Source organism: Macaca mulatta, chromosome 6 (assembly GCF_049350105.2).
Source record: "Macaca mulatta isolate MMU2019108-1 chromosome 6, T2T-MMU8v2.0, whole genome shotgun sequence".
Taxonomy (NCBI): domain Eukaryota; kingdom Metazoa; phylum Chordata; class Mammalia; order Primates; family Cercopithecidae; genus Macaca; species Macaca mulatta.
The window spans coordinates 34,834,789-34,859,545 of record NC_133411.1 but is presented as its reverse complement, the minus strand read 5'-3'; the positions used below and the strand labels follow the sequence as shown (position 1 = coordinate 34,859,545).

The following is a 24,757-nucleotide window of genomic DNA, read 5'->3' as shown; positions in this document are numbered from 1 at the left end:
GTCCAAAAGCTAAAGAACCTGGAGTCTGATGTCCAAGGGCAGAATCATCCAGGACAGGAGAAAGATGAAAGCCAGAAGACAGCAAGCCAATTCCACCTTCTTCCACCTGCTTTGTTCTAGCTGCACTGGCAGCTGACTGGATTTTGCCCACCCACATGGAGGGTGTGTCTGCCTCTCCCAGGCCATTGACTCAAATGTCAGTCTCTCTGGCAACACCCTCACAAACACACCCAGAAACAATAAAGGCATCCTTCAATCCAATCAAGTTGACACCTAGTATTAACCATCACACCTTGCAAACAAGCTCTTTGAGATTATAGCACTGACGAGATGTTGCTTTTCAGGCTGGGCATGGTGGCTCATGCCTGTAATCCCAGCACTTTGGGAGGCGGAGGCAGGTGGATCTCTTTTATCTAGGAGTTTGATACCAGCCTGGGCAACATGATGAAACCATCTCTATAGAAAATACAAACATTAGCCAGGCATGGTGGCACATGTCTGTAGTCCCAGCTACTTGGGAGGCCGAGGTTGCAGTGAGCCGAGATCGTGGCACTGCACTCCAGCCTGCGCGACAAAGGATCTTGTCTCAAAAAAAATTAAAAAAAGATGTTGCTTTTAAAACATCATTATATCAAGGAGGAATGAATATTTATCCACATAAGAAATTATTTACTTTGTGCTATCCTCTCAATCACCATTTATTGGTAGAAGATTTTGAAAATGATCCCACATGAGGAAACAGGGAATTTGTAAAACAAGTGATTCTATGGTCCAGAACAGTCTGCCATAAACAGATATTTCTCTGAAGACCCATGTTTTATCTTAAACATTTGTCAAATCTACTTTATAATAGATCCATGGTAGTTTTTGTTTGAAAAGATGTCCAACATTAAGTAAAAATGACACTCCCAAAGGTGTTTATCCTGAGAAGCCAGCACCCAGCTCACATCCAGTTTATGAACAGCATTATGGTGCTGCAGACCTACCCTGTCTCCACCCACCCTGCAGCATATTTGCTGTAAAACTGTGAAGATAAATACTGAACCACATGATTTGTCTTAGGCATGTATGTGTACATGACAGGGACAGAGCAGTCTTGAAACTGATATGAATAATTTTTTTTTTATTTTTATACCATAATCCAATTCTAGTTATCTTAATTGAATTTAAAACTTTTTCAATTGCATTAAATTTACAAAAAAGTTCTCCCTCATTATACTAAAGCATTTCCAGTACTCAGATACTGAATGAGTAAAATCATTTTATTGGCTCTTTTAATTAACTCCTTCAAATGCACATTGTTTAAAAACTGACTAGGTCAAAAATAGTTACGCCTGCAGGTTGACCTACTCGGACTCTGCCAAACTCCTTCAAGTTCAACATAAATTGACATTTTCAGAGTATAAAGTCAATGTTATGGAAACACTGCTCCTCCTTTTCCATGGGGCCAATCTGGGCAATTTTTTCATTAAAATTCTTCTTCTGCCTGTTTGCTGCGGGACTCCTTGAGCTGCTGTAGCCGCTCCATAGTTTCAGAAATGGTGCGTTCCCCGTGGACCTTATTGTCTCTTGTGCGGATATTAACAGTGCCACTGATTTTCTCTTTTTCACCAACAACTAAAACAAATACACAAAGCTTTGTCAGACTTAATCTAAGATATGGAAGGATTCACACTGAACATCTGAAAAGAAATGATCCTAGGACCCAAAAGCTACCCCATAGCTTCTGACACATTAAAAGGTACAAGTGACCAAGTATTAATATTTAAAAGAAACTCTTTGCAATATCTAAAACTACTACTGTGCTTATTGAGTCAATCTAGACAACTTAAAATAATAATAAAACCCTAAACATCATGAATATCTTTTTCAAGTAATTCCACATGAGGAATTATCTTGAGAAAGTAATCAAACAGATGTATTTAAAACAATGTGTCTTCATCCTTGATATAATAGCAAAATATTTTTTCACAAACATCCATGATTATTTAAGTGAAAAAAACCAAAAAAAACCAGTATGTATGCATGAGCCTATTTTTATAGTTATTATGTATTAAAATATATAATAGAAAAAAATCAGGACTGGAAGGAACTAAATTCTTGATTACAATTCACTTAAGTCTGTCTCAAGGTTTCAGTAGATTTTCCTGATGTCTGGCAAATTTTCTTTGTTAAGTTTCCATTCTTACCTAAAATGAAGTTATACTGTGCTAACTGTGCATTTCGAATCTTCTTATTCAATGTACAACCTGGATCCAGATCAATGTCTGCCATGAATTTGGCATCATGGAATTGTTGCCGTACCTATTGTAACAGAGATACAGAATTTGTCAGATCTAAAATTAGAATTATATTTTGATCTTACATGATTTTACTGAACATAGGGATCAGGACTTCCTGGGTGAACTTCCAGCAATTTAAAGCTGGCAAAACTGTCTTAGATAATATTATTCACTGCCATTTTCCCCCCCCTTTTGAGAAAAAGGCTAGCTCCTCTTTATTACCTCAGGTCATGTGTATTAAGTAAACAATATCTTCAGTGTTCTTCTTTTCCAAAAAAGCAATATACTAGATTACATTTTATTAATTTTACATTAACTAAACTTCCCATTAACATAACCTATTAACATGACAAAAAGACCTAAATGAATAATTTTATTTCACTATCATTTCATATGAACCTCAGATTACAGATATGAAAAATATCACATGATCAACACCTGAAAAAAATGATCTTCAACTGAATAAATCTTAACTTCTGAGTATCAGAAAGTTTACCAGGTTATCATAGGCATTAGTCCCTTAACTTCAAAATAGAATAATATTTAATAGTCTAAAAGTAATTTAGATTAGAACAAAGTAACAATGAGTATAAAAAATGTTTCGCCGGGCGTGGTGGCTCATGCCTGTAATCCCAGCACTTTGGGAGGCCGAGGCGGGCGGATCACCTGAGAATTTCATAAGAGTTATCGTGGGGTTTTCTGAGGTAAAAAATGTAGCCCATTTTTTACCATCTCATGGGCTACACCTTGACCTAACGTTTTTGCGGTGGAGGGCATTTGCGCTCACTTTGTGACCTTCATCAGGGTTTGCTGAAGATGGCAGTATATAGGCTGAGCAAGAGAGGGTGGGGTGGATCGGGGTTTATCGATTACGGAACAGGCTCCTCTAGGGGGATGTAAAGCACCGTCAAGTCCTTTGAGTTTTAAGCTGTTGCTTGTAGTATTCTGGCGAGTAGTTTTGTTATTTAACTATTGAGTTTTAGGGCTAAGCATAGTAGGGTGTCTAATCCCAGTTTGGGCCTTAGCTATTGTGTGTTCAGAAGTCTTAAAGCCACTTTCGTAGTTTATTTTACATCAGCTAGGGTTTTACAGTTTAGATGGAGTTTAGCTTTATTGTATCAGATCTTAAACACCCTCTACGCCGGTCTCTATTGGCTAGGGTTAATCGTATGACCGCGGTAGCTGGCACGAAATTGACCAACCCTTAATATAGCATAGCTTAGTTAAACTTTCGTTTATTGCTAAAGATTCGTCACTGCTGTCTCCCGTGGGGGTGTGGCTAGGCAAAGTGTTTTGAGCTGCGTGTGCGTGCTTGATACTTGCTCCTCTTTATCATGGTGATTTATAGGGCGTCTTCACCGGTGCGGGGATGCTTGCATGTGTAATCTTGCTAAGGGCCAATAGAAAGGCCAGGACCAAACCTATCTGTTTATGGGGTGTGCAAGCCCATCTAGGCATTTTCAGTGTCTTGCTTTAGGCGGGTTTAAGCTACATAAACGGAGATGTGAGTGTGATTAGGGGAGTGGCTTCTTTGGGGTGAGAGGGAGTTATAGGTTGGTGTAAAGAGCGTTTTATGAAGTAAATATTTATTAGTTGAGGGAATGGCAGTTGAAGTTGTGCACACCTAAAAGATGAAAATACAAGCTTTGGCCGGGTAAACTGAAGCTTTTGTTTTTGGGGTTTGGCAAAAGCGGGTTTTGGATGAAGGTCAGAGATGGGGGTGGGGGGGTTTGATGGGATTTTTATTGTGGTTTTATAGTATGGTGGAGGCGTTATTGTGGAGTCGATAATTGGTATGTCTTACAAGCATGAATTAAATAGTACCTTGCTGATGTTTGCGTGGAACTAGAATATTGAACGTAGGTGCGATCAACAACTGTATGTACTAGGAATCAAAGACAGGCGCATTCAGGACGGGATGTGGTGGGAGTCAGCATTCTCCGATGGGGTTGCGTGCGGACCAGAGATAAAAGATACCAAATGCATGGAGAGCTCCCGTGACTGGTTAATAGGGTGATAGACCCGTGATCCATCGAGATGTCTTATTTAAGGGGAACGTGTGGGCGATGTTGGTTGTTATGGCCCTGAGGTAAGAACCAGATGCCGGATACAGTTCAGTTATAGCTACCCCCACGAGTTATGGGCCTGGAGCGAGGAGAGTAGCACTGCTCGTGCGGGATATTGATTTCACGGAGGATGGTGAACAAGGGATTCCTAAGTGAGGGGGGGCATCCGTAGTGAGGAGGATTGTTTAATTAGTATGTGCTATGTTCGATGAACGACTTAATGTCTCATGGACGACTACCATGGATTGGTTTGGTTGATATTCGTAGGGAAATACTTGGACTTTGGGGTGTTGCAGTTATGTACTATTGGTGAAGTACTCATTAGGGTCCTTGCTTATAAGCATGTCTTTCGAGGATGGTTGGTAAATATGTAATGGCATGTGCTATGTACAGTTAAACATATATAGTACTATATATTATGCGTGTTGGCTAGCAGTAATGCACGAATTACATAGTAGCATTGGAAGTGGATTAATGCTAAAATTGCATTGTGAAGTTTGTACAACATAAAATACAGAAAGTAGTTTAAGTTAGAACGCCAGTTTTGGGTGTTGGTGGTGGAGTTAAGTACTTTCTTTCTGATTGCCCTAGGGAGAATGTTCCATTTCTGGTTTACAAGGCCAGTATATTAATTTATACTATAAGGGCAAGCTCATTTGAGTAAGTTGTTTTCGATTAGGGAGGTCAATGGTATTAGGATTAGAATTGTGATGAAGTATATTGCGGATGCTATTTGGCCAATGGTAATAAGGGGCTGGATTATTGGTTGGCTTCCAATTCAGGTTAGGGTTAGTAGGATTGTGATTAGGAATCAGAATAGGAATTGGCTGAGTGGGCGGAATATTATGCTCTGTTGTTTGGATTTGTGGAGTATGGGGATGACTGCTAGAATGAGAATTGATAGGAAGAGTGCTAATACGCCCCCTAATTTATTGGGGACAGATCGTAGGATTGCGTATGCGAATAGAAAATATCATTCTGGTTTGATATGTGGAGGGGTGTTTAGTGGATTGGCTGGAGTGTAATTGTCTGGGTCGCTTAGGAGGTCGGGTGAGAGTAGTACTAATGTTATTAGAATAAAGAGAAGGAGGACTAGGCCTAGGATATCTTTAATTGTGTAGTAGGGGTGAAAGGTGATTTTGTCTGAGTCAGAAGAGATTCCACAAGGGTTGTTTGATCCTGTTTCGTGTAGAAATAGTAAGTGTACGGTTGTGAGGGCGACGATGATGAAAGGTAGGATAAAATGTAGGGTGAAGAATCGTGTAAGGGTGGGGCTATCAATGGCATACCCACCTCAGACTCACTGAACAAGGTTAGTTCCGATATATGGTACTGCTGATAGTAGGTTTGTGATTACTGTTGCCCCCCAGAATGACATTTGGCCCCATGGGAGTACGTAGCCCATGAAAGCTGTTGCTATAGTTATGAGAAGGAGTGTAATGCCAATGTTTCAGGTTTCTAAGAGAAGATATGAGCCGTAGTAGAGGCCTCGACCTACATGTAGAAAGAGGCAGATAAAAAGTATAGAGGCGCCGTTAGCATGGAGGTAGCGGGTGGTTCAGCCATAATTTACGTCTCGAGTGATATGTGCGATTGAGGAAAATGCAGAGGAGGTATCTGGTGAGTAGTGTATTGCTAAGAATAGACCTGTGATAATTTGTAGAATTAAGCAGGTTGCGAGGAGTGAGCCAAAGTTTCATCACATGGAAATATTGGATGGGGTAGGTAGGTCAATGAGGGAGTGGTTGATTACTTTTATGATTGGGTTGGATTTACGTATTGGAATCATTGGAGCTTTTATAGTTGAAGTACAACGATGGTTTTTCATATCATTGGTTATGGTTGGAGTCCATATGGAAGCAATGACATATTTTATTTACATTAAGTGTACCATTGGTTATGGGGTTTGTAGGTTTTTCTTCTAAGCCTTCTCCTATTTATGGGGGTTTAGCGTTGATTGTTAGTGGTGTGATTGGTTGTGTGATTGTTTTAAGTTATGGGGGGGCTTATATGGGTTTAATGATGTTTTTAGTTTATTTAGGAGGTATAATGGTTGTTTTTGGTTATACTACAGCAATGGCCATTGAAGAATATCCTGAGACATGGGGTTCAGGGCTTGAGGTTCTAGGGGGTTTTTTAATAGGGTTAATGATGGAGATGGGGTTAGTTTTATGGGTTTTAAATTTAGATGAAGTAGTGGTGGTGGTTAATTTTAATGATATGGGTAATTGGGTGATTTTTGAGGGGGAGGGGTCAGGGTTAATTCGAGGTGATTCTATTGGTGCTGGTGCTTTATATGATTATGGGCGTTGGTTAGTGGTGGTTGCTGGTTGAACGTTGTTTGTTGGTGTATATATTGTGATTGAAATTACTCGAGGTAATAGGTTATATTATTAGAAGTATAGTCAGGATAAGGGGAATGAGGAAAGAGAGGAAATAGAGCTTGATTATGCCTTTTTGGGTGGTTATAGTTATAGAAGCAGTAATATGTGTGTGTGAGATTATTTTAGGTATAGATTTCTCTAGTCATGTTGAGTCTAATAGAAGGAGGGCTAGGTTTTGACTTATAAGTAGGTTTTGATAGGGAATCATACGGTGAACTGTGGTGGGATAATATCCTAGTATGTTGGAGAATTTGAATGTTTGTGATGGGTTTTTTACTTTTAGTTTATTCGTTATAAGAGTAAGGTCTAGGGCTATTAGGAAGCCTAGGGCAGTTGCGTATAGGGCTGAGAGTTTTAGATGGAGAGGTATTGTTGGTTGGGGGAGTAAGGTAGGGGGGATGTTATTGGTAATAAGGAATCCTGTAATTATACTGCCTACTGTGAGGCGTTTAATTGGGTTTAGCAAGGCGGGGTTGTTTTCGTTAATGTTTATTAAGGCTGGGAAGCGTGGTTGTCCTGTTAGGGTGAGGAGAATAGTTCGAGTACTGTAGGCGCTTGTTAAGGAGGTGGCAATGAGAGTAATAAATAGGGCTCAGGCGTTGGTATATGACGTATTTGTGGCTTCGATAATAAGGTCTTTGGAGTAGAAGCCTGTGAGGAAAGGTATTCCTGTGAGTGTTAGGTTGCCAATAGTTAGGGAGGTTGAGGTGAGGGGTATTATTTTAAATAGACCTCCTATTTTTCGGATGTCTTGTTCGTTGTTTAGGTTATGAATGATGGATCCGGAGCATATAAAATGTATAGCTTTGAAGAAGGCGTGGGTGCAGATGTGTAGGAATGCTAGGTGTGGTTGGTTAATGCCAATGGTAACTATTATTAGGCCTAGTTGACTTGAGGTGGAGAAGGCTACGATTTTTTTAATGTCGTTTTGTGTGAGGGCGCAGATGGCTGTGAATAGGGTAGTAATGGCTCCTAGGCATAATGTAAGGTTTTGGATTAATGTGTTATTTTCTATAAAAGGATGGAAGCGAATGAGTAGGAATACTCCGGCGACGACTATAGTGCTGGAGTGAAGCAGAGCTGAGACTGGAGTTGGGCCTTCTACCCTACAGAGGGTAGTCAGGGGTGAAGGCCGAATTGAGCTGATTTTCCTATTGCTCCTAGGAGGAGGCCAGTCAGCGGAAGGAGGTTTGAGGTGGAATTTAGGATTAATATTTGTTGAAAGTCTCATGAGTTGTGGTGCAGAAGGAATCATGTTATAGCTAGGATAAGACCAATGTCGCCAATGCGGTTGTATAGAATTGCTTGGATGGCTGCTGTGTTGGCGTCCGTTCGAGCGTGTCATCAGCTGATTAGGAGGAAAGACACGATTCCTACGCCCTCTCAACCAATGAAGAGTTGGAAGAGATTGTTAGCAGTAACTAGGGTTAGTATAGCAGTGAAGAAAATAAGGAGATATTTGAAGAATTGGTTGATATTTGGATCCGAGCTTATGTACCATAGTGAGAATTCTATAATGGATCAGGTGATGAATAGTGCAATTGGAATGAATATTATGGAAAAATAATCTAGTTTAAAGCTTAGTGTTAGATCCAATGTTTGAGTTGCTACTCAATGTCAGCTTCAAATGGTCGTTTCTTGGTTTGAGGAAATGTATAGAGTTGTTGGAAGGAGGCTGGTGATGAAAGCATATATTACAGTTGTTTTTACATAGTTTGGGTATGAGTGTTTTTTGTTGGGGTTGATGAGGGTGGCGAGAATTGGAAGAATTAGGGAGGCGAGGGTTGTTATTATAATAGGAGTGAGCATGTTTATTACTTTTATTTGGAGTTGCACCAGTGTTTTGGCTCCTAAGGCCAATGGATAGCTGTTATCCTTTAAAAGTTGAGAAAGCCGTAATTTTAAGTACGGGGGCATGGATTAGCAGTCCTTGCAGGTTTTCTCGGTAAATAAGAAGTGGTGAGCTTCTAAAGTTAGGTTCACAATCTAATGTTTTGATTAAACTATATTTACAAGGAGTGAATCCTATGATGATATTGGGGTTGAGGGATAGAAGAATAATTGGGGCGAGGTGTATGAATATTAGTGTATTTTCTCGTGTGAAGGGAGGTTTTATGTTGGTTATATGGTATGTGAGTGTTCCTCGTTGCATTGTGATAAACATGTGGAGAGAGTAGAGGGCTGTAATTAGTATATTGAGTACTGTTAGTGCAATAGTGATATGGGATCAGGAAAATGAGGCTGCGATTACGAAGAGCTCGCCTAGTAGGTTGATGGTGGGGGGTAGGGCAAGGTTAGTAAGGTTTGCTGTGAATCATCAAAAGGTTATTAATGGGAATAGGATTTGAAGTCCTCGGGACAGTAATATGATACGGCTATGGGTGCGCTCATAGTTTGAGTTAGCGAGGCAGAAATATATGGAGGAGGTGAGTCCATGGGCAATTATAAGAATAATTGCGCCAGAGAAGCTTCAGGGGGTTTGGATGAGAGAGGCTATGATTACTAGAGCTATATGGCTTACAGAAGAGTATGCGATGAGTGATTTTAGGTCTGTCTGTCGGAGACAGATTAAGCTTGTTATGATTATACCTCATAGGGATAACATGAGGAATGGGTAGGCTATGTATTCTGTTAAGGGGTTAAGAATGGAAGTAAGTCGTATTATGCCGTAGCCACCCAGTTTTAGGAGTACTGCGGCAAGGACTATTGAACCTGCAATGGGGGCTTCAACATGGGCTTTAGGAAGTCATAAGTGTAGGCCATATAGAGGTATTTTTGTCATGAAAGCTATTATGCATGCTAATCAGGTAAAGTTGTGAGATCAGGTGGTTGTTAGTTTTTGGTCTGTGAGTGTTAGTAGTATAATGTTCAATGAGCCTGTGTTGTTGTAGGTATAGATTAATATAATGAGTAGGGGTAGAGAGCCGGTTAATGTATAGAATAGGAAATATGTGCTTGCGTTGATACGTTTTGCTTGATTACCTCATTTAGTGATGATGATTAGGGTGGGAATGAGGGTAGTTTCAAATAGGATGTAGAATATGATTAGTTCTGTAGCTATGAATGTCAGAATTAAGGTGATTTGTAGGGAGATTATTATGGAAAGGTAAAGTTTTTTTGTGAGGAGGGTTCGTTGTATAGGTGGTATTGACTTGCTATGATTATGAGAGGCAGAAGTCAGGCAGTTAGCATTAGGAGGGGTGTTGTTAGTGGATCAGAGGATAAGTAAGTTGAGTAGTTAAAGAGGTTGTTGGTTTGGGTGAAGAATAGTAAGGGAATGAGGCTGACAGTTAGGCTGTGTATGGTTAAGTTGATTCAGATTGTATTATTTTTGGAGAGTCATGTTATAGGTAGTAATATAGTTGTGGGGATGATTATTTTTAGCATTGAAGCAGGTTTAGGTTGTGAATGTAATCTAGTCCATATGTGTTAGAGATTGAGATTAGTAAGGCAAGACCTACTGCTGCTTCGCAAGCGGCAAATACTAGTAGGATGATGGGTATAATGTTGACTAAGGGGAAGTGTATGTTTGAGGCGATAAGGGCTGTTATGATAAAGAGTGATATTATCATTCCTTCTAGACAAAGGAGAGAGGCTATTAGGTGTGAACGGTAGGTTAATATGCCTAGAAGTGAAATAGTGAATACTAGTATAATGTTTATGTAGGTGGGGGTCATTTGGTTAGTATGGTTATCATAATCTAATGAGTCAATCATTTGTTTTATTTAAACTACTTACCAATTCGGTTCAGTCTAGTCCTTTTTGAGTTCATTCGTAGGCTAAGCTAAGAATTAGGATAATAATAAAGGCGATAGATGATTTGATTATTACTGGGAGATTTGTTGTTTGAAGGGCTCATGGTAGGGATAGCAGTAAAGAGATTTCCAGGTCGAATAGTAGGAAAGTGATTGCGACTAGGAAAAACTTTACTGAGAATGGGATACGAGCAGGACTTAGGGGATCAAATCCGCATTCGTAGGGGTTAGTTTTTTCTGCATAGGAGTTAAGCTGGGGCAATCAGAATATGATAATTATTAGTAGCAGGGTCAAAAGGGTGTTGATTGTTAAGGCTAGTACTAGGTTGATTACTCTTTTTTGAATGTTGTCAAAACTGATTGATTGGAAGTCAATTGTACTAGTTATACTAAAAGAGTAGGATCCTCATCAATAGATAGAGATATAGAGAAATAGTCAGACAACGTCTACGAAGTGTCAATATCGGGCGGCGGCTTCAAAGCCAAAGTGGTGGTTTGATGTGAAGTGGTATAATAGTTGGCGAATAAGGCAGATAAAGAGGAATGTGGATCCAATGATAACGTGGAGTCCGTGGAAGCCTGTAGCAACGAAGAATGTTGAACCACAGATACCATCGGAGATAGTAAAAGGTGCTTCAAAGTATTCTGAAATTTGTAATAGGGTGAAGTAGATGCCCAGTGAAATTGTGATAAGTAGGGCTTGAATTGTTTGTTTTCGGCTACTATTTATGAGGCTGTGGTTGGCTCAGGTAATTGTAACTCCTGATGCGAGTAGTACAGAGGTGTTTAGGAGGGGTACTTCTAGGGGATTTAAAGGGGTAATACCTGTTGGTGGTCAGTGGCCCCCTAAGTGAGGTGTTGGGGCGAGGCTTGAGTGGTAAAATGCTCAGAAGAAGCCAATGAAGAAGAAGACTTCTGAGATGATAAATAATGCTATTCCATACCGAAGGCTTTTTTGGACAGATGTTGTGTGGTGGCCTTGATAGGTGCTTTCTCGTACAATGTCACGTCATCATTGATATAAGGTTAGTGTGTTGGTTAGTAGACCTAATATCAACAGGGTGGTGGAGTAAAAGTGAAATCATATGATTAAGCCGGATGTTATCAGGAGAGCTGATAGGGCCCCTGCTAGTGGTCAGGGGCTGGGTTTAACTATGTGATAGGGATGGAGTTGGTGGGTCATTAGGTGTTGTTGTGTAGATAAAGACTAACTAGGAGTGTAAAGACGTAGGCTTGAATTAGGGCAACTGCAATTTCTAGAATAGTTAATAGTATTAGGAGCGTGGAGGTTAGTAAGGTAGCAGAGAAGCTAATGGTTGATAGTACTAATACAGCGCTTCCAATCAGGTGTATTAGTAGGTGGCCAGCCGTGATATTGGCGGTTAGTCGTACAGCTAGGGCTACTGGTTGAATAAGTAGGCTGATAGTTTCGATTATCACTAGTATGGGAATGAGGAATGTGGGCGTACCTTGTGGTAGAAGATAAGCTAGAGAATTTTTGGTTTTGAAGCGAAGTCCTATGATTACTGTGCCTGCTCATAGAGGAATTGCTATAGCTAGGTTTATAGAAAGTTGGGTAGTTGGTGTAAATGAGTGGGGTAGAAGTCCTAGGAGATTAGTTATGGTAATAAAGGTGATTAGAGATATTAGTATTAGAGATCAGGTTTGTCCTTTAGCATTATGAACTATTATTATTTGTTTTAGGGTGAGTTGAGTTAGGTTTTGTTGGATGGTAGTTAGTCGATTATTAATGAGATATTTGGAGGTTGGAATTAGTAGTATGGGGAATAGGATGATAGGAATTGTAGCGGGTTGGCCTAGCATGATTGGAGTTGAGAACGGGGTAAACAGATTTTCGTTCATTTTGGTTGTCAGTGGTTATAGTGGATTTGTAGGTTGGAGTTTTTTGTAAGGGGGGGTTGGTAGTAATTTGTGTTTAGCAGTTTTAATTGTATAATAAGATATAGTGTAAGAAGTATAGTTATGATAGTAGTGAATCATGTTGATGTATCTAATTGGGGCATTTCACTGCAGAAGGTATGCCCCTCAATCTTTAACTTAAAAGGTTAATGCTACGATAGCTGTACAGTGGGTTTGTAAAGTATTTTTAGAAATTTGTAAACTGGGAGTACGGGGGGAGGGGGGAAGAAAGAGGGCTGTTTATAGGGTGAATACAGGTCCTATTTCAAAGATTTTTAGCGGGATTAATTCTGCGACGATTGGTATGAAGCTGTGGTTTGCGCCACAGATTTCTGAGCATTGTCCGTAGTAGACGCCTGGTCGTGTGGCGGTGAATACAGTTTGGTTTAGGCACCCAGGCACTGCATCTGTTTTTAGGCCTAGTGTAGGGATGGTTCATGAATGTAAGACATCTTGAGATGTGATTATTATACGGACGGGGGCTTCAATTGGGAGTACTACTCGATTGTCAACTTCTAGAAGTCGAAGGTCTCCTGGGTTTAAGAATAATGGGGGTAACATATAAGAGTTAAAGATTAGGCCCCCATAGTCCATGTACTCATAAGTTCAGTACCATTGGTGTCCGATTGATTTAATAGTAAAGGAGGGCTTGTTGACTTCGTCTGTTAGATACAGGATGCACAGGGATGGAAGGGCGATCAGGACTAGGATAATTGCGGGTAAGATGGTTCAGATAATTTCTATTTCTTGGGCGTCTGTAATATTGGTGTTAGTTAAGTTTTGTCGTGAGTGTCGAGAACAGGGCGTATAAGACTAGGAGGCTAATTAAAGATAGAGCTATAAAAGCATGGTCATGAAAAGTGATTAGTTCTTCTATAACAGGGGATGAGGCATCTTGTAGGCCTAGTTGAACTGGGTAAGCCATGTAAGATATATAGGGTTTGACCTGTAATTTAGCTTTGACAAAGCTATGAAATAGTTTTTCTAATATCTTGTTGAAAAAGTTATAGGGGCTATAGGATTGGCTTGAAACCAGTTTTAGGGGGTTCGACTCTCCTTTTTCATTTAGTTTAATATAGGTTGGTTCTTCAAATGTGTGGTGAGGTGGAGGGCAGCCATTTAATCATTCTAGGCTAGTGGAGGGTTGTTCGATTAGTAGTACTTTACGTTTTGAGGCGAAGGCTTCTCAGATCATATAGATTATTAAGATTACTGCTACTAGTGAGATAAAGGAGCCTATAGATGATAGGATATTTCATGTAGTGTAGGCATCGGGGTAGTCAGAATAGCGTCGGGGTATTCCGGACAGGCCAAGGAAGTGCTGTGGAAAGAAGGTTAAATTTACACCTACGAATATAATAATAAAATGGATTTTGGCGCAGGTTTGGAGTTCGAGACCAGCCTGACCAACATGGAGAAACCCTGTCTCTACTAAAAAAAATACAAAATTAGCGGGGCATGGTGGTGCATGCCTGTAATCCCAGCTACTTGGGAGGCTGAGGCAGGAGAATCGCTTGAGCTGAGGAAGCGGAGGTTGCTGTGAGCTGAGATCGCGCCATTGCACTCCAGCCTGAGCAACAAGAGTGAAACTCCGTCTCAAAAAAAAAAAAAAAAGTTTCTGTTCAACCTGCTATAAGAGTTGGGCATTTTACATTCAAATCACCCCACACCTGGCAGAAAACTGTTTCCTTACAGTGGCCATTAACCCAAAGGAAGAACAGAAGAGTTGGAGGAAGCTGGTGTTCCTTCCTCATCTCTGCCATAGGGACAGTATCCTTGGGCTTTCACAAAAAGCCAATGTGAGCAGTGACTGTCTATCATCTTTTTGTAGGCACAGAAGTTATACTGTCGACTAGCAGAATCACCACAATTCCACCCAGCCCACTTAAAAGAAGGGTCAGAGTTTCTGGAAATCCTGGTCAGAAAGCAGAATGAATTTTTCCAGGAAAACATCTTAAGTACAGCTGAAGGTGAAACAGTAACTACCATACTCAAGAATCACCAGTAAAACCAGCATTCTCCGGTTGACCTAGGTGACAAAATATTTCTTTCAATTTTTGATTGAAAAGGATTCTAAATGATCTACAACACATTCATTTCTCAAATGCGAGTTACGTGTAAACCAAGGGTTATTTATGTATGTCAAATGTTTATTTCTATAAGGTATACTTTTTGAAACAATCTAGGTGACTTTGCCTATACTGTGCACAAGCTTTAGCATATTAACTAGTAGATTTTTAAGCCATAGTGATCACAAACCAATTAACCTGTTGAAATTTTGTAACACCCATTTCAGAAGGGTCGTTACAGAATTTTAGAATGCCAAGATAGGTCTACATCTTCAACTGATAACTACTTTAAAGAATAAAGCATCAGTTTTTTTCATTTTTCTCAACATGGGTCCTGTGTGTGCCTGTGAGATGGGCAATTCTGCAGTTGGGGAAGTGGCCTGATAATTACAGGGTGTTTAACATGTCTACTCTACAGTTATTAGGTATCGGGAGTACTGCCCTGTCTTCTCTCCCCACAAATGAAAAACTTACCACCACGTAATCTGGAATGTCACCCTACCCCCAAAGGGAAGTGGGGAAGTCAGTGACGTCTCCAGTTGAGAACTCAGTTAACCAATACAGAACTTTTTCCTACTGTGTGAGCTTTCACATACAAATAAGACAGAGTGCACTCAACCATGGAACATAACTTTGATTCTCATCATTTGTAACTAAAACTACTGTGTGCAGTAATAGTAATAGGAATAGTTTGAATGGTTTATCTACTAGACGGTTTAGTGTTCACTTCATTTTTTTTTTTTTAAGAGATGGGGTCTCACTATGTTGCTCAGGCTGGAATGCAGTGGCTACTCACAAGCACAATCATCACACCCTGAACCCTCAAAGATCCTCCTGCCTCAAGCCCCCAAGTAGCTGGGACTACAGGTATGCATCTCCACGCTCAAGTTCATTTATTTCTTAAAGGTAATTAAGACCTGAGTGTGGTTTATTCTGATGGTATGGAGACAGGATGGCTTTGATGTTATAGTATTGTTCACTGATCAACTTTTGATAATTTGAAATTCCTTAGTATGGAATTTTCACTATGGCAGAACAGATTGTTATATGCTTTAAAGTGAAGTTATGAATGGTTATACATTTGTTGGTTAAGTTTTTTGGGGGTAAGGGCAAGACACTGGTCTGCTACGCTACTAACCTGGAAAAAAGTTTCAAATAGCTGAAGAAATTTACATTAAAATGAAGCAAAATTACTCTTTGAGTCAAAGAGCAGCTTCAACTGTATTTTGAACTGGAATTTACCTATCATACTGAAGTACCTGATATTTGCTAATTTGGTTTTTTAAAATACTAAATACTAAAATATACAAGCGTAACTGGGTATGGCGGCTCCTGCCTGTAGTCACTGCTACTTGGGAGGCCGAGGTGCGAGGACTGCATGAGCCCAGGAGTTTGAGGTTACAGTGAGCCAGGCATTGTACCACTGCACTCCAGCTGGGGCAAGAGAAAGATCCCATCTCTTAAAACTAATACAATAAAATATACAAGTGTACCTAAAACACTATCCAAATATGTCTTCTGATTATGGAATCATGTAGAAAAGCATTACAGAAGAAATATAATCTATTCAGGCTTAACAAAGATTAAAAATAGTAACATTTCTCTACATCACAACAGCTTGATTCACCAAGAATATAGGGCTTATGTGATCTGAAAAGCTTAAAAGATTTTAAGTTGAAAGAAAATTCACATCTAAGGCTTACCTTTTGGGCATATTCATCACAGGTTGGTCCCACTGGAACTACCATTACCTGGCGAGGGGACAGCCAAAAGGGCCTTTGAAAGAGAATAAAAATACTCAGTATGGATGTGGGCACATTCACTAAACAGGGACCTGGAACATGTAAGGACTACTTTTAAAACTTGGCTTAGAAAACCCCAAAATGAAAAAACCTGTCCAATAAAGATTAAGGCAAGGAGATGCAGGAGAAGAAAACTAACCCTACATAAGGAAAGTCTGTAACTACGATTTGTCTTGCTAAGCAGATAGCAAAACCAGTTGAGGATAGGACTACGCCTCATACTTTAATACATCACAAAACACTGTGAGAGGGGGTAACAAATTATTTAATAACTGCATGTAGTGATTAATTGTTCGAGTATTTTATTACTTATTCTTCATGGGGACACAGTGTCCTCAGTTTATTCAAAATCCATTTTGCACCACTCAGCAAATTGTAACTGATAATAACTGGTTATGGCACTTGGTAAAAATGAGAGTTTTCACTACTTATTAAAAAATAAGCCCATCCAATTCTCCTTTTGAAGCAATTCAAGTGTCAAATGCTTCTGATGCTGCAAACATCAGGCTAATGATTCTCTCCATCATTCCTCTATTTTCAGTTGTTCTGTTCTATCAGGCAAACATCAGGCAAAAGGCTAAAGTAGGCACTAAATTCTACCCTAATCATGGACTTTTCCCCACCTACAACAAGTTTAGCAGAGCAATTAGCTGAGGACTCCCTTAATTCTTGAAGTACCTTATAAAGCATGTGTCTCACATTTTATCTGACTTTGAAAAATCTAAAGAGATAATTTTATATCATTGACCAGTATGAAAAACTGTTCTAATTTCTGAAGTAACCAAGTTCAAATAAAACTGAAATGACAGTAATGTAAGATTAAACCAATGTACATCATTCTACAAAAGTTTTAAATCAATATGATTAATATGGAAGGCTCTACACATGGGTGCTTTTATAACCCTGTGCTGCTTTCAAATGCATTGTGGGTCCAGAAAAAAACTGCTTAAGAAGTAAGATTAAAGTTATGTGGCCATGTATCTTGCCAACAAAAACGTAACCTCATAGAAATGAATCACAAAATGTTGATCAGTTTGGCATCTGTTTTAAAAAACGCTTGGCTTTTAAAAGATGTCAAAATACTTGCTTGTTATGATTAGCAAGGCTAAATGAAAAAAGCCATAAGCCTCCTCATTTATCTACGTAAAACCCAGCAAAGCCATCTAAATCCCAAAACAAAGTTACCAGAAAAGCATCCAAAACAGTAAGTATACTTCTTAACAGAATACTAATTCCTAATTAGAAAGTATTACACAACATTCAAACAAACCAAGTTCTGGAATTAATTACTACTAGCATAAAAAGTTTGTGTTTAGATTATGATTCCTTATTTTTTAGTGAACACTTGTCATTAGTTAGAAGCAACTGACTGCAATCATTCTCCCTTTCCATCTGATAATTAAATCAAAAAGTAGACATTTCTTGTAGCCAATTTATACTAATCAGAAAAAAAAAAAAAAAAAGACAAAAATTACCATTTGCCCCCATAGTTTTCCGTGAGGATAGCAATCATTCTTTCCACTGACCCCAAGATGGCTCGATGAACAATCACTGGCCTTTTCTTATCATCACCATCGTGGCTACAAAGAAAAAGAATTTGTTTTGCCTTATCATATATATATATTTTCCCCTATATATCCCTGGAGAATATTCAGAGCAGACACCAGAAACTCACCTTACATAAGTAAGATTAAACCTGATGGGCAACTGAAAATCCAGCTGGATGGTCGCACACTGGTGGTACCGCCCAATCGCATCTTTAATCTGTATGTCAATCTAAGAGGCAAAGACTGGGTTATTATAAAATGCCAGTGATACTAACGTGGAGTTAGTTGGATAGTTGGATTAGGGCTGATTTTTCTTTTTCCCAACTTCTTTTGAAGCCATATCTTCTTCATCCACAAGAGAAAATCATGTTATCCAAATACACTTCAGTGCTCACCTTTGGACCATAGAAAGCTCCGTCTCCAGAGTTTAACTCCCACTTTTCACCAAATTCATTCAGACTGTTTTCAAGTTGCTGAGGATAAAGCAAATTTTTTTTTTAATCGCAATTTCCCTTCTTCCAGCCTAATTTGAGACTAAAAATACAGTAATTACTTTCATAGATCAATATTCTCTGCTTTAGAATTTTGTCCACCTGAACATATGCTCACATCAACCCCTTTTTAAAGCTTATAGCTTGATAACTGAAAAAAGCCATTAAATTCAACCATTCCTAAAATACACAAAGAAAAAAACTAGCTTACTCAATCCTAGGAACCATTTCCAATTTCCTTTTATCCATTTAAAGAGGCTTGGCTTTCTTACATCTCGGAACAAGCCAATTTCAAACAGTATTCAAAAGCATGCTTAAAAATACCACTTACTTTCTCAGCTTGGTCCCATACTTCAATATCTCCAAGGAATTTTTCCGGGCGAGTAGAAAGGTTCAGTTTAAAAGAAAATCCAAATACGCTATATACCGTACGTAGAAAATCCAAACAACCTTTTATTTCATCTTCAATCTTTAAAATAAAAAAAAAAGAAAAAAGAAACAGTAGTTATTTTCCTTGAGTTTCTTGACACTTCTTTCAAAATATTTTATTCCCCAGGGTCTCATACCTGCTCCATGGCACAGAATATGTGAGCATCATCCTGCTGGAATCTTCGTACCCGGGTGAGTCCTGTGAGTGCTCCAGACAGCTCATTTCTATGAAGTACCCCAAAATCAGCCAGCCGCAGAGGCAGTTCTCGCCAGGACCTTGGCCGATGATCAAACATAAGGCTGAAGAGAAAAAGAAAAGTCCACGGACACTTAAGAATAAAACTGCTTGTGTAATGTTATATTTAATTATATGAAATGTTGTCAAACAGCCACTGATTCTAGCTGTCCATCCAAGCAACATTTCTCAAATTCTGGGCTTCATACAGCAGTAAAAGCATCTGCATGAATAAAATAGCAAATAAGTTATAATTCAATGAACCACAGTGAAGAATAAAAAATGTATTCCAACAACTGAAGAATCTGGGAAAATTAAGAAGGAACTTAGTTGATTTCCTGGCCTATAATACAGCTTCTTCACAAAGATTCTTCTCTCACCTCCTCTGCCCTCCATGCCTGGCTAATAGTTGCTGCGGACACTGAGTTACCTGTATCCACAGCTCTCCTGTGTCTTCCCTTAAGCTGTTCTTCACCCAGCTTTCAAAGATAGAAAGCAGAGCGGCCTCATGACAAGGAACATTTTCCAAGAATGCTGAGTCATTAGCAGGTTTTGACAGAACAAGTTTCTTTAAAAACAACAACACACTAGATAATTTGTTACACCCCCATATTCCATCTTCCTCTTTTATATTCTGCCTTGGTCACTGCTGTGATCCCAGTACCATTACTGAATGCCCATAGATCTGGAGATCTGGTGGGACACAGTGGCTCATGCCTGTAATCCCAGAGCTTTGGGAAGCCAAGGTGGAAGGATAGCTTGAGGCCAGGAGTTTGAGACCAGGCTGAGCAACATAGCAAGACCTCATCTCTACAGAAATAAAATTTTAAAAATCAGTTGTGCATGGTGGCATATGCCTGCAGTCCCAGCACTCCAGTTGGAAGACCTCTTAAAAAAAAAAAATAGATCTGGGGATCTAATGAGGCACAGAAGATGTAATACAACAATGATGTTGCTTTTAAATGCTCTTCTGATCACATAATTTGTTTTTAATGAAAATGTTGTTAAAGGAGAGAAGAACCCAGGATGAATTGTAGCATGTGAAAATCTTCAGTAGAAATTCAAAGCTGCCAATTACCAGTGCCCTGGGCAGTTCATGGGTTTCAAAGCAAACAGCTCCTTCTCCACCTCAAAGGAGAACATGTTCTCGCTGTAGTGCTGCCAGTGACCCGAGGTCATCCAGAGTCGGCTGTTGAAAATGTTTGGGGTGACTACCTCCTGGAATCCTCTTTTCCTATATTCACTCTGATAGAAAATAAACAGAAACATGTGTAGGCAAATAAATGCTCATACTTCAAGTGGGAGTAAAAACTTAAAAGAGAGATTTTATACTCTCTCATGAGAAAGATGCACACATGCCATGATTGAGAAATCTCACTTCTAAGTATATACCGAAGAGAAAACTCTTGCCACATGTACATAAGGAGGCTTATAAAAGCAATGCTACTGCAGCATGGCTGATAATAAGGGACAATTATACATCAGTGTCCATCAGAAAAGGGTTGAGCACATTGTGGTAGTTACATAACAAAATAACATGTAGCACGTGAAAATAAACTGGATTTGTATGTCTCTAAAAATAAATCACAAGGCAGTCTGATACACAATGAGGCTTCCTATATGTAACACATAAATACATAAATAATTTAAGGGTACACATACACAGGCTAGATGTAAATAACATGGACAAAAAGAATCCATGCCAACTTCAAAACAGTAGTTTCTTCTACAAAGCTGGTATATGGTATACCAGTATATGGGTATATATAGCAGTATATGGAGGTATATGGATCAAAACTGGGTCCTAATGAGAGGCTTTTTAAACAACTATTTTTTTTTTAATATCGTGAACAAAAAAAAGCAAATATAGTTCAAAATGAATCTTTGTTAAATTTGGGTAGTAAGTACACAAGATATTGGATATACTATTCTCTATAAAGTTATACTTGAAACATTTCATAATTTACAAAGAAAAAAAGCAATGTAAAAACCGTTTTTTCAAAGAAAATAGAAATCAATGATCAAAGTCAAAGAGGGCACAGAGCTCCTGTGTCAAGGACCACGGGTGCCCCTTCAAGCTCACCAGCTTCCATATGCATATGAGCAAAATCAACTACTAGGGATGATTTATGAGGCCACAGACTTCTACTTTTACTGTTTTATATATTTCTTCTCAAATAGAGATTATCTTCCTTTTTAGTAGACCTTATTTAATAAAAATGATCATATACCCTAAATCTAAAGAAGAAAGCAATAAATATGACTTACCCTAATGAATTCAATAAGTGCATTATAAATGTAGGCTCCCTTTGGCAGAAAAAAGCAACTTCCAGGGCTGAGCTCATGGAAGAAATATAGTTCTTGGTCCTGGGTAAAAGAAAAGCAAAAGAATATGTATGTCATGTATATGTGTGTGTATATATACATGAATTTCAGTGTTCTTGAGCTCAGAATATGGTCATGATGTCCCATATTTCAATCAGTGCCAACCCTGAATCAAAGAAATCATGTCAGTGTTTCTGGTGGTACAGAATTGCAGCTGATCTACAATTTGGCAGACGTGTAACACATGCCCTGCTTGTTATATTCCTCAATCCAGTCAAGTTTCCCCAACAGTGGCAGGGAGGAAGGGTCCCTCAGTTCTCTATCCACTGCAGTACCTCTTATAGTTCTTAATTCCTTAAAGCTCCAAGATCTGAAAGTTTTTTCATTTTATTTATTTATTTTCTTAATAGGAGTGTCAGGAAGGAGACTGGGATAATGAAATAGATGATGGTAAAGTTGGCTGACTTTGGGTCACGGTGAAAGAAACACACCCTCCTACCTCCTTGCCCAACATCCCCCTCACCAAGTGCCCAAAAGCCCTCAGGGAAGGGCCCACCAATCGTTGCTGGCTGCCTCATGGCTGGAATGTCAGGTAGTCAGGGGTGCAAGGCACTGGCTGCTAGCTTCAGCTCAAGCTTCATAACCTAACAGCCAAGGACCCCTGGCACAGAGTGCCTATTTTGGGGAGGAATGTTTTATCTAGCCTAACTTCCAGTTTAGAGGACATTCAGCGGTAACAGAGATAATGGGTAGAGGAAATGACAGCACAGGATCTATGTGTGACACGCTGTGTTACCTTGGGCAACAAGTAGGTTAATCTTTGTGGGACTCTGTTTCCACATTTTAAATTAGTCAGTGAGACTAGATAGTTTCCAAAGTCTAGTTCTCCCAGCTCTACGAGAAGCTGTTATTACTTCTTTTACAGAAAACTGTAGATCATCAGCGTTTGTTCTGAAGAAAAGTAGTTCAAATGCATTTTTGTGTGGTACTGAGCCCACTCCAGGCAGATAATGTGGACAATCAGCAAGTATTTATAGTTCGTACAGGACATAGCACCAGTTACTAAAAACCTACAGCATCTCTTCAAAACAAAATTCCTAGTACTTCATACAGCTAAATTGCAAACTTCAAATGAAGTTCAAAAAAACTCAGTCTAGATACATCATTGTTCTTGAACATACCCTGCCAATTTTCCTATGATCTCGGTTTTTAGCTTCCTCTTGGAACTTCTCCCACTCTTTCAACATTTTAGGATCTGGGAATGAAATGCCATAAATTCTCTGCAGAGTCTCCATATCTGCTTTGCCTTCCCAGTATGTGGAAGAATTCTGAAAACAAGGATTAACCATGAAACAACATTCAAATTTGTAAACATCTCACTTATTTTAACTCCCAATTGCTTTGAGGCCTTGTTAGAGTAGTTACTCATTCTGCAGCACAAAGTTGGCTGTTTACTTCCCTCGAAAATGCCCCTCCCTCAATCTGCAGGTAGGTGCAGTGGCTCACGCCTATAATCCCAGCACTCTGTGAAGCAGAGGCAGGAGGATCGCTTGAGCCCAGGTGTTCGAGACCAGCCTCAGCAACACAGGGAGACCCTGTTCTTTACAAAAAAAAAAAAAAGGAAAATTACCCAGGCATGGTGGTGTGTGCTTACGGTCGCAGCTACTCAGGAGGCTGAGGCGGGAGGACTGCTTGGACCTGGAGTGCAGTGGCACGATCTCCGCTCACTGCAACCTAATTTCCCAGGCTCAAGTGGTCCTCCACTCTTTTTGGGGTAACACAGTGAGACCCATTCTACACCCCAACACCCCCAAAACTGCCCACCCCTCAATACTTAACCACAATTCCACAAACATTACTTTGCCTGCAAAGGCATTTCTCACAAAATGATTGAGCAAAAATAGAAATGAGCCAATAAAAAAAATCTTGAAATGACTCAATTATTCTCTTGATTTAAAGTGCATTTTAATAACCTCCACAAAATGTTTATGAAGTAGTATAAAACTGGGTTCTGTTAAAAAGAACAACTTGTGAAATTATTAATTTAGACATACAAAGGGCAAAAGCACATACTCCTAGTGAGTCTCAAAGCTTTTATAGAGCCAGGATGGCCCATGCTGTATAATTTTGTAAAATCGCCATCCCCTGGGCTTGCTCTGGTAATGACAGCAAGTCAGTCACCCCTTGAGGGATTTCAATTATAAAAACCTGATGGCATACAGCTCCCAGTTAATAGACAGCATGAGAAAACACCATCGTTTCATGTGCAGCAGAAAATGGTAAAGAGAAATCAGGGAAAGTTTAAACACATATCTATTCTAGACAGATACACTCACATAGTCTTTAAAGTTACATTGCTTACTTTGTGTATTTTTAAAGCCTTAATTTTGCCCGTGTGTCTGACATGAGGACCCCGGCAGAGATCTATCAAAGGGCCACACCTAAACATAAAATAAAAGGAGTTTTAACAAACACAAAATGACATACATACCAGATACATTTAATGACATCTAATATTCTCACCTATAGACTGTGGTAGTTGGAGTATTCACCTTTTCATTCAATATCCGACATTTGAACTTGTTGTACTGAAAACAGGAAAAATTATTCTTTTAAAAGACTGTCCTTTAATTTTTACTTCTAAGTACTATAGGTAAAATGTAGCACTGTATGAATATAAATGTTGATATTTCATGTTTTAAAAATGTGTTGAAGGAATGGTTTGCTAGGGAAAAAAGTGAAATAAAAATAATAATACTTAATGTTTTCTAAAGAACCAAATACGCTTCAGCTTAGTACACTGAACTCCAGTGCTGTCACTTCAACTAACATGAATAAATGATATTAACGGTGGGGGCCACACATTATGGTTCAATTTACCTTAAACATTGCCAGTAAAGTTTCTTTCTTAACTTCCAGTCTTTCAAAAGCTTGTTTTTCTTTAATGATTTTCTTACATAAAGACTCCAGAGAAGAGAAATCATTGCTAGACACACCCCTGAAGGAGAAGAAAGTATAATCTTTTCATTCCATTTGAATCACACCATGGCTTCAAAAAATGTTTATTCGGAAAAAATATTTGGAATACTTCAAGGGTTTTAATATCAAAAAATTAGACTATTGCATCATATCTTAGAATTCTAAACAAAACATTTTTCATAAGTAATTTTTACATTTTATATTTTCAGTGGCTTCTACCTTGGTCATCCATGGAGACCTTTCTCACTAGTGACCCCTTCCCACAACTCTATCACCAGGTTTTAAAGGAGAGGGGAGGACCAGTCTCCCTGAATTTCCCAAAACACCTTAGGACTCTACCTCCATCAATCTATAATAGAGGTCTCATTACTACTTCAAGGAAAATGCAACATTTCAAGTACTGATAATGGGCATACGTGATGAAGAAGCAGCGAGAGCTGTATCATTTCTCCTTTACTGAGAACTCTAAAAAT

At 39.1% G+C, this 24,757-nt stretch overlaps 1 protein-coding gene and 1 pseudogene across 2 annotated transcripts in view; both read right to left on the bottom strand.

Moving 5' to 3' along the window:
* Positions 1-1,103: 1,103 nt before the first annotated feature.
* Positions 1,104-24,757, bottom strand: part of TARS1 (threonyl-tRNA synthetase 1) — a 38,107-nt gene continuing 14,453 nt past the window's right edge. For both annotated transcript variants that reach the window (XM_028849367.2, XM_078004403.1), the window contains 14 exons: positions 24,186-24,303; positions 23,829-23,893; positions 23,668-23,746; positions 22,487-22,633; positions 21,249-21,347; positions 20,059-20,225; positions 18,883-19,045; positions 18,648-18,785; positions 18,221-18,298; positions 17,954-18,054; positions 17,754-17,858; positions 16,180-16,252; positions 2,190-2,304; positions 1,104-1,617 (listed from right to left, as the gene is read on the bottom strand). In XM_028849367.2, coding sequence (XP_028705200.1) covers positions 1,469-1,617; positions 2,190-2,304; positions 16,180-16,252; positions 17,754-17,858; positions 17,954-18,054; positions 18,221-18,298; positions 18,648-18,785; positions 18,883-19,045; positions 20,059-20,225; positions 21,249-21,347; positions 22,487-22,633; positions 23,668-23,746; positions 23,829-23,893; positions 24,186-24,303 — 1,597 coding nt within the window. In that variant the 3' untranslated portion in view covers positions 1,104-1,468. The remainder of the gene's footprint in view (positions 1,618-2,189; positions 2,305-16,179; positions 16,253-17,753; positions 17,859-17,953; positions 18,055-18,220; positions 18,299-18,647; positions 18,786-18,882; positions 19,046-20,058; positions 20,226-21,248; positions 21,348-22,486; positions 22,634-23,667; positions 23,747-23,828; positions 23,894-24,185; positions 24,304-24,757) is intronic.
* LOC144341342 (NADH-ubiquinone oxidoreductase chain 4 pseudogene) lies at positions 8,471-9,943 on the bottom strand (annotated as a pseudogene).